This window comes from Engystomops pustulosus, chromosome 6 (assembly GCF_040894005.1).
Source record: "Engystomops pustulosus chromosome 6, aEngPut4.maternal, whole genome shotgun sequence".
Taxonomy (NCBI): Eukaryota; Metazoa; Chordata; class Amphibia; order Anura; family Leptodactylidae; genus Engystomops; species Engystomops pustulosus.
This window is the reverse complement of record NC_092416.1, coordinates 184,143,454-184,160,292: the sequence shown is the minus strand read 5'-3', so window position 1 is coordinate 184,160,292 and position 16,839 is coordinate 184,143,454. Positions and strand designations below refer to the sequence as shown.

Below are 16,839 nucleotides of genomic sequence, written 5' to 3'. Positions count from 1 at the left end.
GCGCTGCGACTATGCAGCGGCGGGGTAATCATACACTGGCGCACGAGCGCCAGTGTATGATAAATATGCCCCATTGTGATCTTACTTAGGTGCCTCGGACAACTTCTTTCTTGCCGTTTACAGCTTTCACTGTCAGGGTCGAGGTAGTGGACCCACTGTACCACTGCAAGCAATGATACAAGCCGACACCTAGGAGCGGAGTCTAAGTGGCACCCGGTTTTTACCAGAGCCTGTCGCAAAGTGGGTTGGACTTGCTGCGGCAGGATACCACCAGGTCGCTCCACAGAAGAAACTTGCTCTCGGTGACCAAGGCGAGGTACAGAGTCAACAGGCAAAATCGGAGTAGTTGTCAGGCAGAAGGTGAGGACAGGCGGCATAGGATCGGAGTCTGGGATTTAGCAGAAGATCAAGACAGGCGGCAAAGAATCGAAGTCAGGAATGTAGCAGGAGGTCACAACGGCTAAAACACAGATAGTCAGGGAACGCTTTCTCAATGGCATAAGGGCACAAAGATCCGGCGGGGCATGAGGGAAGAGGTTGGCTATTTATAGATTGTCAGGTGGCCAGCTGCAATTAGTGGTGCGCTGGCCCTTTAAATCTCAGACTCCTGGCATGTGCACACCCTAAGAGGAGGGGACGCACGCGCTGGAGCGAGGAGACCGCCACTGGAGCGCAGAGGGGTATGTGAACCTGCTGCTGGTGTGACGGGTCTTCTACTAGCTCTTCCATGGCAGGAACATCAGTAGACACGGAGAGAGGAAGAGGTGGGCGTGGATTTCGTCCATATACAACAAAGAAAGGAGCAGCACCGGCAGACTCAGAGTCCAGAGAGTTGTAGGGGAATTCTGCCCATGGCAGTAGAGTGGACCAGTCATCCTGTTAGGTGGAGATAGCAGCAGCCCAGGTCTGATTAACCCTCTCAACTTGCCCATTGAACTGTGGAGGGTACACAGAGGAGAAGTCCAGCATCACTTTGAAGTTGACCGCACAGGGATTGCCGGAAATGGGAAACAAACTGGACCCCATGATCTGAGACAATGTGCAGGGGAAGTCCATGAAGCCGGAAGATATGGAGGAAGGAACAGGCTAGCAAGAGGAGGAGACGAAGGTAGACCAGGCAGAGGAATAAAGTAGGACACCTTAGAAAACCGATCTCTTACCACCCAAATGATTGTATTACTGGAAGAAGATGTGAGATCCATAATAAAGTACATGGCTATGTGAGTCCACGGGCAACTGGGTATCAGCAACAGCAGGAGCAGACCTGCTGGCTTGAGAAGTGACGACTTGTTAGGGGCACACAAAGTGCAGGAACTCGCAAAATCTCAAACGTCCTTGACCAGATCTTGCCACCAGTAGAAACGAGATATGAGAGCGACAGATCTCTTCACACCAGGGTGCCCAGCCACACTAGAGCAATGTCCCCAAGTTAATATCCTCCTCCGTAGAGCGGATCGGACATAGGTCTTGCCAGGAGGAAGCTTCCGTAGATCCACAGGAGCGACAATAAACAACGTTCAGGAGGAACAATGTGTCTAGGAACGGGTTCTTCCCCAATTACGTCAGTGGCACGGGAGAGGGCATCGGCCTTAACATTCTTCTCTGCAGGACGGAAATGTATCAATAAATATAAATGGGAGAAGAAGAGGGACCAGCGAGCCTGTCGTAGATTGAGACACTAAGCAGTCTGGAGGTACAGTATAGATACTGACAGGATGAAGAGCTCCCTCCAGAAGATAATGCCACTCTTCCAAAGCAAGTTTTATGGCCAGAAGCTCCCGATCATCAATAAAGTAGTTCATCTCTGCAGGTCTTAGAGAAGAAGCCGCACGTGAGGGTTCAACCTTTGGGCCCTTTCTGGGTGAGAACACCTCCAGCACCAACTGAGGAGGCGCCAACCTTGAGCAGGAACTGTTTCTCAGTAGCTGGTTGAGAACAGGAGCAGAGGCGAAGGCAGAGTTCAGCTTGGAGAAAGCTTTTTCAGCCGCCAGAGGCCACAGCTTAGGATTGGCGTTTCTCTTTGTCGGTGCCACAATGGGAAACACGAGGGAGGAGAAATGCGGAATGAACTGCCGATAGTAATTAGCGAAGCCCAGGAATCTCTGGATAGCACAAAGTACTACTGGGCAAGGCCACTGTAGTACCGCAGATAACTTGATGGGATCCATCTGTAGTCCTTTGTCAGAGATGAGGTAACCGGGGAATAGAAGACTCTTCTGATGAAACTGACACTTCTCGAGTTTGGTGCTTAGGCACCTTAGAACTAGTCGTACCTGAATCTGATGGGACTCGAGGTCTGCAGAGAACACCAGGATATTGGTCAGGTAGACCACAACACAGTATATAGCAAATCTCTGAAAATGCTGTTGATGAACTCCTAGAATACAGCTGGTGCATTAGAGTCCAAACGTTGTTCCTAACCCAGAGGGGGGTGGCCCATGCCAGGGCTTTCCCGGAGAGTAGACTGACCACAAATGCCACCTTAAGCATCTCTGTGGGGAACTGCGGAGGCATCAGGTCAATGTGCAGTGAGCACTGGGTGATGAAGCCCCTGCACGACTTGGCGTCTCTGTCATATTTGGACTGCATGGGGTTCAGTAGAAGGCAGAGTAGCTGCTGTAACAGATGGTGCCGTAGGAACAGGATGCTGCTGGGTGATTAGAAACTGCTGCATGCGGGCGGTGAGATGGGAAAGTTGCTTGTCCTGCACGGCAATCTGCTGGGACTGCTGAGCCACGATAGTGGTGAGGTCAACCAGTTTTGGCAAGGGAACCTTGGTGGGATCCATGGCCGGATCTTACTGTCAGGGTCGGGGTAGTAGACCCTGCCAGCGATGTCGCTAGCCGACACCAGAACCCGTCACAAAGCGGGTTATACTTGCTGCGGCGGGATACCACCAGGTCACTTCACAGGCGCGACTTGCTAACGGTGGCAGCCAAGGCGAGGTACAGAGTCAACAGTTGTTGTCAGGCGAAAGGTCAGGACAGGATCGGAGTCGGGAATGAGCGGAAGGTCAAGACCGGCGGCAAAGAATCAATGTCAGGAACATAGTAGGAGTTCACAACAGGTACTGCACAGACAGTAAGGGAATGCTTTCTCAATGGTATAAGGGCACAAAGATCCGGCGGAGCATAAGGGAAGAGGCTGCCTATTTATAGATCAGATGGCCAGCGCCAATTAGTGGTGCACTGGCCCTTTAAATTTCAGACGGCCGGCACACAAGCTCTAGGAGGCGGGTGCATGCTGCAGTGAGAAGACCATCGCTGGAGCACGGCGAGGTAAGTGAAGCCCGTGAGGGGGCACAGGGAGGCACGTTGGTGCGCCTGCAACCTGGGACATGGGTCGCAGGAGCACCTGTGACATTTGCTTTGTGCTTCGTTTGTGTTTTATTTTGAAATGCACAACCAGTTAAGGAGGGCAAACTGTTATAGTAAGTTTTGGATGTTTCCCTTTATAGATCTGGTGGAGCAATCCCTAGTAAAATTCTTAGCCCTCTCAAGACTTTTAGTAAAGGGGTATACAGGGTCAAAGATTCATCTGCCCTGAGTGAAGGACAGATTTTATAGTGTCCAAGTTGGGGGTTAAAAAGAACCTTCTTCATTGTCTGGTGACTTTTCCAATTTTCACCCTTTTTCTTGTATCAGGGTGAAGATGTGAAGAATATTCCTGCCCCAGAGACATATGTGAGGGGCGATGAGCGATGTAATGAGGAGATTCCTACAGGTAACTGCCCAGGTGAGTAGTAACCACTAGATAAAGCAGAGAAGAGTGATAACACAATACAGAACATGGAGACATAGACTAAGAAAAGCTGGAAGGTGGGAGCTATGAGGGTCAGGAATACTGCTCACCAGGACCTCGGAGGAAGAGGCTGAGATGTTACATCAGTAATAATACAGAACCTTTTGGTTCACTGGAAAGAGTTTTCTCACAGCCAATTTTAATTTTTTTCAGATGACTGTACAAAGAGCTCAGTTGAACATATGATATCAGAATCTGAAGCAGAGGAACCTTATATGACAGAAGATACATCCGAAGAGCAGGACAACATCCCAGATGAATCCTCAGACCTTCACAGGACCAATCCATCTCCTGATCCTTTTAAATTGGTTCCATCTACAGAATCATCAGGAACTGCAAAGAACATTATCATAAGTCATACAGAGGAACTGCTATTTATATGTTCAGAATGTGGGAAAAGTTATACAGGAAAAATAAATCTTTTAAGACATCAAAGAATTTGCACGGGGGAGAAGCCATTTTTATGTTCAGAATGTGGAAAAAAAAATCAGTTTCAGAAATCATATCTTGCTAGACATCAGAGCATTCACACAGGAGAGAAGCCTTATTCATGTTCTGGGCAAACTGCTACAGTAAGTTTTGGATGTTTCCCTTTATAGATCTGGTGGAGCAATCCCTAGTAAAATTCTTAGGCCTCTCAAGACATTTAGTAAAGGGGTATACAGGGTCACAGATTCATCTGCCCTGAGTGGAGGACAGATTTTATAGTGTCCAAGTTGGGGGTTAAAAAGAACCTTCTTTATTGTCTGGTGACTTTTCCAATTTTTCACCCTTTTTCTTGTATCAGGATGAAGATGTGAAGAATATTACTGCTCCAGAGACATATGTGAGGGGCGATGAGCGATGTAAGGAGGAGATTTCTACAGGTAACTGCCCGGGTGAGTAGTAACCACTAGATAAAGCAGAGACGAGTGATAACTAGAGATGAGCGAACACACTCGTCTGAGCTTGATGCTCATTCGAGCATTAGCGTACTTGAAACTGCTCGTTGCTCGGATGAGTATTTCGCCAGCTCGAGAAAATGGCATCTCCCGCCGTTTTGCTTTTTGGCGGCCAGAAACAGAGCCAATCACAAGCCAGGAGACTCTGCACTCCACCCAGCATGACGTGGTACCCTTACACGTCGATAGCAGTGGTTGGCTGGCCTGACCAGGTGACCCTGGAATAGACTAGCCCCTGCCCGCGCTGCTCGCGTCATTCTCTGTCTGGATGCCGTTAGGGAGAGAGTTGCTGATGCTGCAGGGATAGCGTTAGGGTGTTCTATTAGATTACTGTTAGGCAGGAGTGATTCTACAAGAACCCAACAGCCCTTGTTAGGGCTAGAATAGCGTTATATTTTATTTTTTTTTGTTTGCTTGTGGCTGGGCTTGCTGGCATTAGTAGTGCAGCTAGTACCATATTGTGAGGAATTTGCAGGGAGACTTGCGACCGTTGTGTTTAGCTCTTAGTGACACACATATCCATCTCAAACACCGAAGTGGGACAATTTATTAGGGGTTTGATTTGAATTAGGCAGAGTCTGCTGATTTATTTTTTTTTACGTTTATTTTTTTATAACTCAACGTCATCTGGCATAGCAGTGTGCTTTCAGTGTAGGCTAGAAAATAGCCATAGGAGAATCCAAACGGCTTACTTAGGCCTACAATAGCGTTATATATTTTATTTATGGTTGATTTGCTTGTGGCTGGCCTTGCTGGCACTAGTAGTGGAGCTAGTACCATATTGTGAGGAATTTGCAGGGAGACTTGCGACCGTTGTGTTTAGCTCTTAGTGACACACATATCCACCTCAAACACCGAAGTGGGACAATTGATTAGGGGTTTGATTTGAATTAGGCAGAGTCTGCTGATTTATTTTTTTTTACGTTTATTTTTTTTTATAACTCAACGTCATCTTGCATAGCAGTGTGCTTTCAGTGTAGGCTAGAAAATAGCAATAGGATAGCATCGTTTTGTTTTTAAAAAAAAATTTTTTACAGTTTAAGCTTTAATTTTGAAAATGTTTAACCCGAGGGCTAGGGGTAGTGGACAAGGGCGTGGACGTGGGCGTCCAACTACTGCAGGGGTCAGAGGCCGTGGTCCTGGGCGGGGTGAGACACCACCTGCTGATGAGGGAGCAGGGAAACGCCGCAGAGCTACACTCCCTAGGTTCATGTCTCAAGTTACTGGGACTCGTGGTAGAGCACTGTTGAGGCCAGAACAGTGCGAACAGGTGATGTCGTGGATTGCGGACAATGCTTCTAGCCATTTGTCCACCAGTCAGTCTTCCACGCAGTCCACCCATGTCACCGAAATCGGCACTCCTCCAGCTCCTCCACCTCAGCCTCCTTCCCCACCAGTCTGCCCCCTCCCAGGAAAATTTGGCATTTGAACCGGCATACTCTGAGGAACTGTTTTCTGGACCCTTCCCAGAGTCATAAACCACTTGTCCGGTTGCTGCTGAGCTCTTTTCCGATGCCCAGGTTTTCCACCGGTCGCAGTTTGTAGGTGATGATGACATTGTTGACGTAGTGGAAGAAGTGTGTAAAGAGGTGTCCGACGATGAGGAGACACGGTTGTCAGACAGTGGTGAAGTTGATGCCAGGGCAGAAAGTCCGAGGGGGGAGCAGACTGAGGGATCGGAGGATGATGAGGTGACAGACCCAAGCTGGGTTGATAGGCCGGGTGAACACAGTTATTCTGAGACGAAGGCGAGTCCTATACCAGAACAGGTTGGAAGAGGCAGTGGTGGGACCAGACGGAGAGGCATGGCCAGAGCTGGTGCATCAGCGCCAAATGTTTCACGCAGTCAAGCTCCTGTGGCGAGGGCTAGATTTTCAGAAGTCTGGAGGTTCTTTAAAGAAACACCGGATGACCGACGGACTGTGGTGTGCAACCTGTGCCAAACCAGGATCAGCAGGGGTTCCACCACTACTAGCTTGACTACCACCAGTATGCGCAGGCATATGAATGCTAAACACCCCACTAAATGGCACCAAGCCCGTTCACCTCCGGCCGGACACATCACTGCTCCTTCCCCTGTGTCATCTGCTAGTCAGCCCCCTGCCCAGGACCCCGGCCCAAACACCTCCCGTGCGAAAACCCCATCTTCGCCTCCACGATCCTCCACAGCATCCACCAGCGTTCAGCGCTCCATACCCCAGACGCTGGAGCGCAAAAGGAAGTATAGTGCAACCCACCCACACGCCTAAGCCCTCAACGTCCACATCTCCAGATTACTTAGCCTCGGTATTCGGTCCCCAGCCACCACTACTTTTCCCGATGTGCCGTCCCAGCCCTGCACAAGCATGTGTCAGACAACATCATCTGTGCCCTGACCAACACCGTTTCTGACAAGGTCCACCTGACCACGGACACGTGGACAAGTGCTGCCGGGCAGGGCCACTATATATCGCTGACGGCACATTGGGTTAACTTGGTGGAGGCTGGGACCGAGTCTGACCCTGGGGCTGGTCATATACTGCCGACTACCTCAGCCCAGGTCTCTCAGGCCTACTATGCCTCCTCCTCCTCCCACCCCTCCTCCACCTCCTCCTCCGAATTACCATCGGTGGGCATGGCGCCATCAGTCGGTAGCTCTAGGCACAGCAGCAGTGCCGTCGCTATGCGACAGCAGGCGGTGCTCAAACTGCTGAGCCTAGGCGATAAAAGGCACACCGCCCAAGAGCTATTACAGGGCATCACGGCGCAGACTGATCTGTGGCTGGCACCGCTGAACCTGAAGCCAGGCATGATTGTGTGTGACAACGGCCGTAACCTGGTGGCGGCTCTGCAACTCAGCAGACTGACACATGTGCCATGCCTGGCCCATGTGTCAAATCTGATAGTTCAGCGGTTCCTCAAGACATACCCCAATCTGTCTAATTTGCTCACGAAGGTGCGCCGCATCTGTGCACATTTCAGGAAGTCCAGCACAGATGCTGCCACTCTCAGGGCAGTGCAGCGCTGCCTCCAACTGCCAGCTCACCGACTGTTGTGCTACATGGTTGAATTCAACATTAACCATGTTATCCAGAGTTTACCAGCAGCGCAGAGCGATTGTAGACTGCCAGATGTCAACTTCCACCAGAACTGGTAGTCAGGTCAGTCAGCTTCCTCAAGTCTACAATGAGGAGTGGACGTGGATGTCTGATATCTGTCAGGTGCTGAGTAACTTTGAGGAGTCAACACAGATGGTCAGTGGCGATGCCGCCATCATCAGCCTCACCATCCCGCTGCTTGGCCTGTTGAAAAACTCTCTGGTCAGCATGAAGTCGGAAGCTTTGCGCTCGTCACAAGAGACGGGGGAAGAAGATTCCCTTGTTGATAGCCAAAGCACCCTCAGGTCTGTTTCTCAGCGCATATTGGAGGAGGTGGAGGAGGATGCGGAGGAAGAGGAGGAGAATGTTGGCGAGACAGAAGAGGGGACCATTGTTCAGTCCTTCACTGTTCAGCGTGTATGGGCAGAAGAAGAGGAGTTGGAGGAGGAGGAAATGGAGAGTCAGGCCAGTGAGGGGAGTGAATTCTTGCGCGTTGGTACTCTGGCGCATATGGCAGATTTCATGCTAGGCTGCCTATCCCGTGACCCTCGCGTTCAAAGAATTTATTCCAGCACCGATTACTGGGTATTCACTCTCCTGGACCCACGGTACAAGCAAAATCTTTTCACTCTCATCCCTGGAGAGGAAAGGAGTGTGAGAATGCATGAATACCAGCAGGCCCTGGTGCACAAGCTGAAACAGTATTTCTGCGTACTTCTGCGGGACCAGTAGCGAGGGAGAGTAGGCGAGCAGGCAGCTTGTCCAGCACTGGCAGGGGAACGCTTTACAAGGCCTTTGCCAGTTTTATGTCACCCCAGCAAAACACTGTCACCTGTCCCCAGTCTCGGCAGAGTAGGGCTGATCTTTACAGAAAGATGGTGAGGGAGTACGTAGCTGACCATACCATCGTCCTAAATGATCACACAGCTCCCTACAACTACTGGGTTTCAAAGCTGGACATGTGGCCCAAACTGGCATGCATGCTGCCCCTGCTGTTTCCTGTCCATTTCGCCTCCACGATACTCCACAGCGTCCACCAATGTCTTCATGTGCAACTGTCTATACCCCAGACGCTGGAGCACGAGAGGATATGCAGCACATCATCCCCTTATCAAACGAGCTGTGTCAGGCAGAATTTTCAGGTGTTTCACCAGATACATAGTGGAACTCGGCCCATCTGTTGCCGCCATGCTGGAGACCTGAAGGTGCAATCATAGCAGCGCAATATGGATGCCCCATACTGTCGCTCTTAATCATGGAACCATTTCCGAAAAACTATTAAAAATAGAACCACTATGCTATTCCATTATTCCTAGGTGAAATATTCAAACGACCCCGCCTGCTTTGAAAATTATAATTTTTTCAAAGTAAACGCTTCTGGCCCCCGGGCCCATTTTGGGTGGGGAGGAGCCGAGAGACAGGGGCTTGGACAGGCGAAAGCTCGCCTGGCAGCGGACCGCCAGCTCCATCCCAAGATTAGGCAGCCTCAGAGGCATCCATGCATGCTGCCCCTGCTGTTTTCTGTCCATTTCACCTCCACGATCCTCCACAGCGTCCACCAATGTCTCTATATGCAACTTTCAACTGTCTATACCCCAGACGCTGGAGCACGAGAGGATATGCAGCACATCATTCCCTTATCAAACGAGTGTGTCAGGCAGAATTTTCAGGTGTTTCACCAGATACATAGTGGAACTCGGACCATTTGTCGCCGCCATGCTGGAGACCTGAAGTTTCAATCATAGAAGCAATATGGATGCCCCAGTAGTCACTCTTAATCATGGAAGTCGTCTCCATGGCTGCCTCCACATGTCGTCCCCTTATCAAACGAGCTGTGTCAGGCGCATTTTTCGGGTGTTTCACCAGATACGTTATGGAACTTGGTCACTATGTCGCCACCATGCTGTGTTATCGACTAAATATACCGTCAACCTTTTGTTCACAGAGGAAATAATTTCAGCGCTTCTTGCTCACCTCCTTTGGTTCCTCTCTGCCACCCATTGGTTTGAAGCCTGAGTCCATTTAGGGTATGTCGCCATGCCACTCTCTAGCCTGCCGCTGCTGCCGCTGCCTCTGCATGCTGTCCCCTATAGTGTCAGGGTCAATTATTGGATGTTTTAGATGCTATCTAGCCTCATTCTGTCACTCTGTCATGGCCATGCTGTTGCCCATAATTTTGGCATAATGGTGCGTTTAAGCAGCCTCAGAGGCATCCATGCATGCTGCTCCTGCTGTTTCCTGTCCATTTCCGTGGTGTTTCCATCATTTTCTGAGGTTTCCAGGTGTTTGGCCAAGCTTCCCTGTGCAGAGCCTTGGTCCCCTTGAAAAATGCTCGAGTCTCCCATTGACTTCAATGGGGCTTGTTATTCGAGACGAGCACTCGAGCATCGGGAAAAGTTTGTCTCGAATAACGAGCACCCGAGCATTTTAGTGCTCGCTCATCTCTAGTGATAACACAATACAGAACATGGAGACATAGACTAAGAAAAGCTGGAAGGTGGGAGCTATGAGGGTCAGGAATACTGCTCACCAGGACCTCGGAGGAAGAGGCTGAGATGTTACATCAGTAATAATACAGAACCTTATGATAAGTAGAAAAGAGTTTTCTCACAGCCAATGTTCATTTTTTGCAGATGACTGTAACAAGAACTCAGAGGAACATATGATATCAGAATCTGAAGCAGAGGAACCTTATATGCCTGATCCTATTAAATTGGTTCCATCTACAGAATCATCAGGAACTGCAAAGAACATTATCATAAGTCATACAGGGAAACTGCCATTTATATGTTCAGAATGTGGGAAAAGTTTTACCCTAAAATCAAATCTTGCTATCCATCAGAGAATTCACACTGGGGAGAAGCCGTATTCATGTTCAGAATGTGGGAAAGGTTTTACTCGAAATGATGAGCTCCGTATTCATCAAATGTATCACACAGGAGAAAAGCCATTTTCATGTTCAGAATGTGGAAAAGGTTTTAGGCAGAATTCACATCTTACCACACATCTGAGACTTCACACAGGGGAAAAGCCATTTTCATGTTCAGAATGTGGGAAATGTTTTCTACGCTTCGGATGTCTTGTTAGACATCAGAAAATTCACACAGGGGTAAAGCCATTTTCATGTACAGAATGTGGGAAATGTTTTCTAACCATGAGAAATCTTGTTAGCCATCAGAGCATTCACACAGGGGTGAAGCCGTATTCATGTTCAGAATGTGGGAAAGGTTTTAGCCAAAAATCAGATCTTAACATACATCAGAGAAATCACACAGCAGAAAAGCCATTTTCATGTTCAGAATGTGGAAAAGGTTTCATCCAAAAATCACATCTTACCAAACATCAGAGAATTCACACAGGGGAAAAGCCATTTTCATGTTCAGAATGTGGAAAAGGTTTTAGTCTTAAATCACATCTTGCCAAACATCAGAGAACTCACACGGGAGAGAAACCATTTTCATGTTCAGAATGTGGAAAATGTTTTTCCTGCATTGAACATCTTGTTTTACATCAAAGAATTCACACAGGGGAGAAGCCATTTTCATGCACAGAATGTGGGAAATGTTTTGCCCAGAAACCACATCTTGTTAGACATCTGAGAAGTCACACAGGGGAGAAGCCATTTTCATGTTTAGATTGCGGAAAATGTTTTTCTCGGAAACCGGATCTTGCTAACCATCAAACGCACGTACACAGTGGTAAAGCAGAATTCACGTTATAAATCAGGGGGAAATATTTTGGCAACAGATCGCAGATGTTTTAGCCTTAGATTGTGTGGCGTACTAAGAGGAACACGATAAAAAACGTATGATTCCAAGTCATATCTATATTTAATTTTAAGATCTAAGAACTTGTTACTAGTTACCAGACAATTACTATAAAATATAATTGTCGCTGCCCCATCTTTAAAGAAATTATAATGATGAAACAGACAGCTTGGTCTCTCTTTATAGTGGCTGAACAAATCAGAAATAACTTCATTATACACCTTAACACTAGGGATGGACTTGGCCCTGACAGTGTTTTCTGATGTAGTGCTGAGGCTTTTCCACATTTCCTGCTGAGGCATCTCAGGATTGATAGCAGTGCAAAAGTGACACTACATGGAGCACAGGCTGCCAAAAATGCAGTTTTGACAGACCCCTGGCTAACCATGTTCACCAATGTCATGATGGTGACCTCAATGCCCTCAGATTCCAGGGCATTGAAAGAATTCGACCTTCTCCCAGAAGGGGGGATTGGAATAATAACATCCTGAGAAAAGAATCTCAATGGATTTTCCGGATGAGATGCACAAAACCGGATGGTTTAAATGATGCAATATCATTCGCACCTTTTATCTAAATCCTCAGTTTCTAATACATAGATGTCAACGTAGGCATCAGTCTACCTTTTTGTATCAAGACTGATGTGAGAGCAGAAGACACTTATCTGGTTCATGACTAGTTCATGTCTAAAAGACTCCTTTATTTCACTATCATAAAGGATTAACATTCTCCGTTATTTGACGCTCACCCCGCGTTCACACTTGGGTGGTCCGTCATTTCTTCTTTCTGCTATGTTAAACTACTTACCTGTCCGCCGCTATATGAGGGGGCGGGGCTTGCCTATTGGGCTACTGTCGATCACCGCTACTTGCAACCCATTGGCGGGGCCGACTTGTTTCAGCCCGCACCCGACTCCCCCTGATAGGTGGGCAGCCTTATGCATCATCCAGTGTTCTGTCCCGCATTTGCCGGGGGGCGGAGTTATGCTGAATATAAGGACAGCTGATCCGCCGCGCCAGTGGCTACGACTAATACACGCCGGCGCCCACCATCAGGACGCCGGCGTTCTATGTTTTATGTTGTCTCCGTCTGTATGTGCTAGATTAGACACAACAGTGCTTTGCGTCCCAGCTCTATGTCTCCTGATGAGCCCTCGTATCTTGGGCGAAACGCGTAGAGCTTGAGCTTAGGGAGTATGAGACTATAAGCTATCTGTAGCTATTCTGAGCCGAGAATTGGGCAATTGGGTTATAAGCAATACGACCTCAGAGAACGGAGGGATCGTATGGCAGTCTAACACAAACTGCAGATGCTTCAACCCAGACCGAGTATGCTCACACTAAATAATGAGTTAATACAATTTGCCTATATCTGCAGCAACATATAACTCATTTTTGGTTCTGCAGAATGTCATCTAACTCATTGCACATTCTGGATACATAAGTTATGTATGTCACACTGGGGTTATTTTAAAGACTTCTCTAATAAAAGTTAAATTTTACTTACCTGTATGACTAACCATCAAATGCGCGTACACAGTGGTAAAGCAGAATTCACGTTATAAATCAGGGGGAAATGTTTTGGCAACAGATCGCAGATGTTTTAGCCTTAGATTGTGTGACGTACTAAGAGGAACACGTTAAAAAACTGATGTTTCCAAGTCATATCTATATTTAATTTTAAGATCTAAGAATTTGTTACTAGTTACCAGACATTTACTTATAAAATATAATTGTCGCTGCCCCATCTTTAAAGAAATTATGATGATGAAATAGACAGCTTGGTCTCTCTTTATAGTAGCTGAAGAAATCAGAAATAACTTCATTTTACACCTTAACACTAGGGATGGACTTGGCCCTGACAGCGTTTTCTGATGTAGTGCTGAGGCTTTTCCACATTTCCTGCTGAGGCATCTCAGGATTGATAGCAGTGCAAAAGTGACACTACATGGAGCACAGGCTGCCAAAAATGCAGTTTGTCCTGTGGTCTGAGGATGATAGAATACAGAGAAGTTCAACTTGAAATCTAACAGCTTAAAGAGCGCTATTAGCTGGAACAGCCTTCCCCTTTCCCTTTTTGGCAGGATAGCGGTGGTAAAAATGACAATCCTGCCAAAGCTGCTTTATCTTTTCGAAACGTTACCAGTATCGGTGTCACCGGGCGCTATTACACTTTATATGGGCAAAGAAGAGACACAGGATCTCTAGGACTGTTTTGATCTCTCACAAATCCATGGGGGGTTTATCGGTGCCGGATATAACCAGGTATTACTGGGCGACACACTGGCGACGTATTTCGGGATGGTCCACCCTGTTGGCATTTTCGGACAATTGCTGGCGATGTGGCTCAGTTGGGGGACTCTTCAACACATCTTCTGGACATGTCCATTCATACAGCCTTTTTGGCAGGAGGTGAAGATTCTCTTCCAGGCGGTGGTAGCGGTGGATATTCCACTCTCTCCTTTATTTTACCTGTTGAATGTCTCCCCTCAGCCCATGGCCAAGACAGCTACTAAACTAGGTTTACACATCCTCACGGCTGCGAGGTGTTTGATAGCACAATTCTGGAAAAGGGAAGCCCCTTCCCTCTGGAATGGACCTACTCTCCAGGGTAAGGGAAACTCGCAGTATGGAATCCCTGACTGCCTCCCTGAATAATCGCATTTCATTGTTTGATAAAACATGTGAGCAATGGGATCGCTTCTGGGTAGAAGAGCGGGCGGGAGAGTGATATGGATACACCTTTTTGTTTCTACCAAAATGTTATTTGTTGTTATTGTTAAATATAAATGGCTTCCCTCTGTCTGTTCTTTTTTTTTTTTTTGTCCTTTTCTACGTCCTCCAGGTCCCTCCAATGTAGGAGAAAGATATCGCAGTTTGAATCTACCCACAGATTTTTAGACGGAGACCTGTAGAAATGAAATATCTTGCGGAACTTGGGCCTGTTGGGTATAATTTTAATGGCTTCTGTATAGCTTTAATATTATGGGAACATTATACTTATAGGCTTTGGTTTGAAGCCTCTTGTTATCCCAATGGAAAGCGCAATTGTTAATATTCCATGGGACAAACTCTGTCTTACTCTCGTATTATTATTGAAAAACTTCAATGCATAAAATGTACTTGATAATTCTTGTTATGTCTTTTTTGAAAAATGACATAACAATCATTAAAAAAAAAGAGTGCTATTAGGCCGTCCTAGAGAATTTATCATCTGCCACCCAAGCACTAGAACTTCTGGATTATATTAGCAGATCAGTATAAAAGTCCAGAGAAACCAGACAGTTTTTTATTTTGACCCCGAAGTAGAATTTTCTGGCTTTTGGAAGCACGAGCGTACTAGAGTCCTAGAGGCGCGTGCACCAGCTTCAAAAGATTTTGCGACATTCATGAGTATTCCTGCAATCCAGTGTGTTCCTGTGTGGCCGTGTTCTTGTGTTACCAGAGTCCCTCCGTGTTTCTGTGTTACCAGAGTTCCTTCGTGTTGCTGAGCTCCTGATTTCCTGTGTCCCGTGTGCGGATTGGACATGACCTTGCATCTCTGCCGCCTTCCCTGACCTTGTTCCGTTCCGTCTTCCGTTAAGGTACCTCGACCTCGGCTGCCACCGCGGGCAAGTCACACCTGTGACGGGCTCTGGTGAAGACCAGATGCCATTCAGATTCCGGTCCCAGGTGTCGGCTAGTACCACCTCCCGCGGTGGTCCAGAGGATCCACTCATCCCGAATCCTGACAGTAAGATCCGGCCATGGATCCTGCTGAGGTTCGCTTTCCGGTCAGCCCGATTTTTCCACCATCGTGGTCCAGCAATCCCGGCAGATTGCCGCTCAACGCAAACAGCTGGGACAGGTCACCGCCATGCTGCAACAGCTGCTAGCCGCTCAACATCAGCAACAGGTTCCTGAGATTGCTTCCGCAGCTGCTGCTACCCCAGCCTGTCTTCCTGCAGCTGAACCTAGGCTACGGATGTCTATGCCCAACAAGTATGAAGGAGATCCCAGGCTGTGCAGGGACTTTGTAACCCAGTGCTCCCTGCACATAGAACTCATGTTGTCTCAATTTGTCACGGAGCGATCCAAGGTGGCATTCATTGCCAGTCTCCTCTCTGGGAAAGCCCTGGCCTGGGCTACCCCTCTTTGGGACAGAGACGACCCCGTCACGGCTACGCTCACGACATTTCTGGCGGAGCTCCGGTCTGTGTTTAAAGAACCTGCACGAGCCTCCTCGGCTGAGACTGCGGTGTTGAATATGCCCCAGGGGAACACTTGCATGGGAGAATATGATGTCCAGTTCTATACACTGGCCTCGGAACTCTCCAGGAACAACACGGCCCTGTCCTCTCACGTTACGGACGCTCTTGCTGCTCGTGATCTGCCATCTACCCTGAGTGGTCTCATCACCCTGGCCACCCGGATTGACGTGCGATTTAGGGAGCGTGCCAAAGAGTTATGCCTGAAGCAACCCCAAGCCCGCCCACGACGTCTTCCCCACCTGGCTCCTGCTTTCCAAAGGCCGCTCCAGCCTCCAGTCGTATCATCTGCAGAGGAGCCTATGGAGGTGGACGGAGCCAGACTCTCTTCCCAGGAGCATATCAGAAGACATCAAGGAAACTTCCTTGCGCTATCTGTCCCCAGCGTCTGGGAAACTCCAGCAGCTAGGCTTCTTGGGAGAAGTGTCCCTAGCTGTAAGCAAAGCTTCTGCACACCTCATGATTTCGGTGCTTCTCAGCATTGGCACCGGTACTCAGTTCCAGTTATCTGTCTTCTTGGACTCCAGTTCTGCAGGTCGGTGTGCTGCACAAGGAGACACTGTCTTTTTATTTGCTAATAACGGGGGGAGATCCTTCAATGGGGTCCTGATTGCCAGTCTCGCTGTGTGGAGATACCTCATCCAGTGCCAGTCTTGGTTTCTTCTGTGATTCTCAAGCCCCTGGAGGGTCTTCCTGCCTGCTATAAGGACTTTTTTGACGTCTTCTCGAAGAAGCAGGCCGAGACATTGCCGCCTCACTGCCCCTATGACTGTCCTGTGGATCTGCTGCCGGATACGTCCCCTCCACGGGCCGTGTGTACCCACTCTCCGTACCAGAAACCGCAGCCATGTTGGACTATATCAAAGAAAACCTGAAGAGGGGATTCATATGTAAGTCCTCTTCTCTGGCTGGTGCAGGCTTTTTCTTCGTGACCAAAAAAGGACGGGTCACTCCGTCCATGCATTGACTATCGTGGTCTAAACAAGGTAACAATTAAGAACCGCTAT

The 16,839-nt window shown here is 48.2% G+C and overlaps 1 protein-coding gene and 1 pseudogene across 2 annotated transcripts; both read left to right on the top strand.

Annotated features, from left to right (window-relative positions):
- The window catches only part of LOC140065238 (uncharacterized), a 160,437-nt pseudogene that overhangs the window by 58,117 nt on the left and 85,481 nt on the right, over positions 1–16,839 (top strand).
- On the top strand, positions 3,646–14,388 carry LOC140065397 (uncharacterized). Of its 2 annotated transcripts, none has more exons than XM_072113014.1 (4): positions 3,646–3,735; positions 3,955–4,373; positions 4,589–4,667; positions 10,453–14,388. In XM_072113014.1, exons 2-4 carry the CDS (start codon positions 3,984–3,986, stop codon positions 11,538–11,540), a joined length of 1,557 nt encoding a protein of 518 aa, XP_071969115.1. In that variant the 5' UTR covers positions 3,646–3,735; positions 3,955–3,983; the 3' UTR covers positions 11,541–14,388. The 2 variants fall into 2 exon arrangements, with proteins under 2 accessions (XP_071969115.1, XP_071969114.1); XM_072113013.1 differs by having other exon boundaries at positions 4,589–4,679.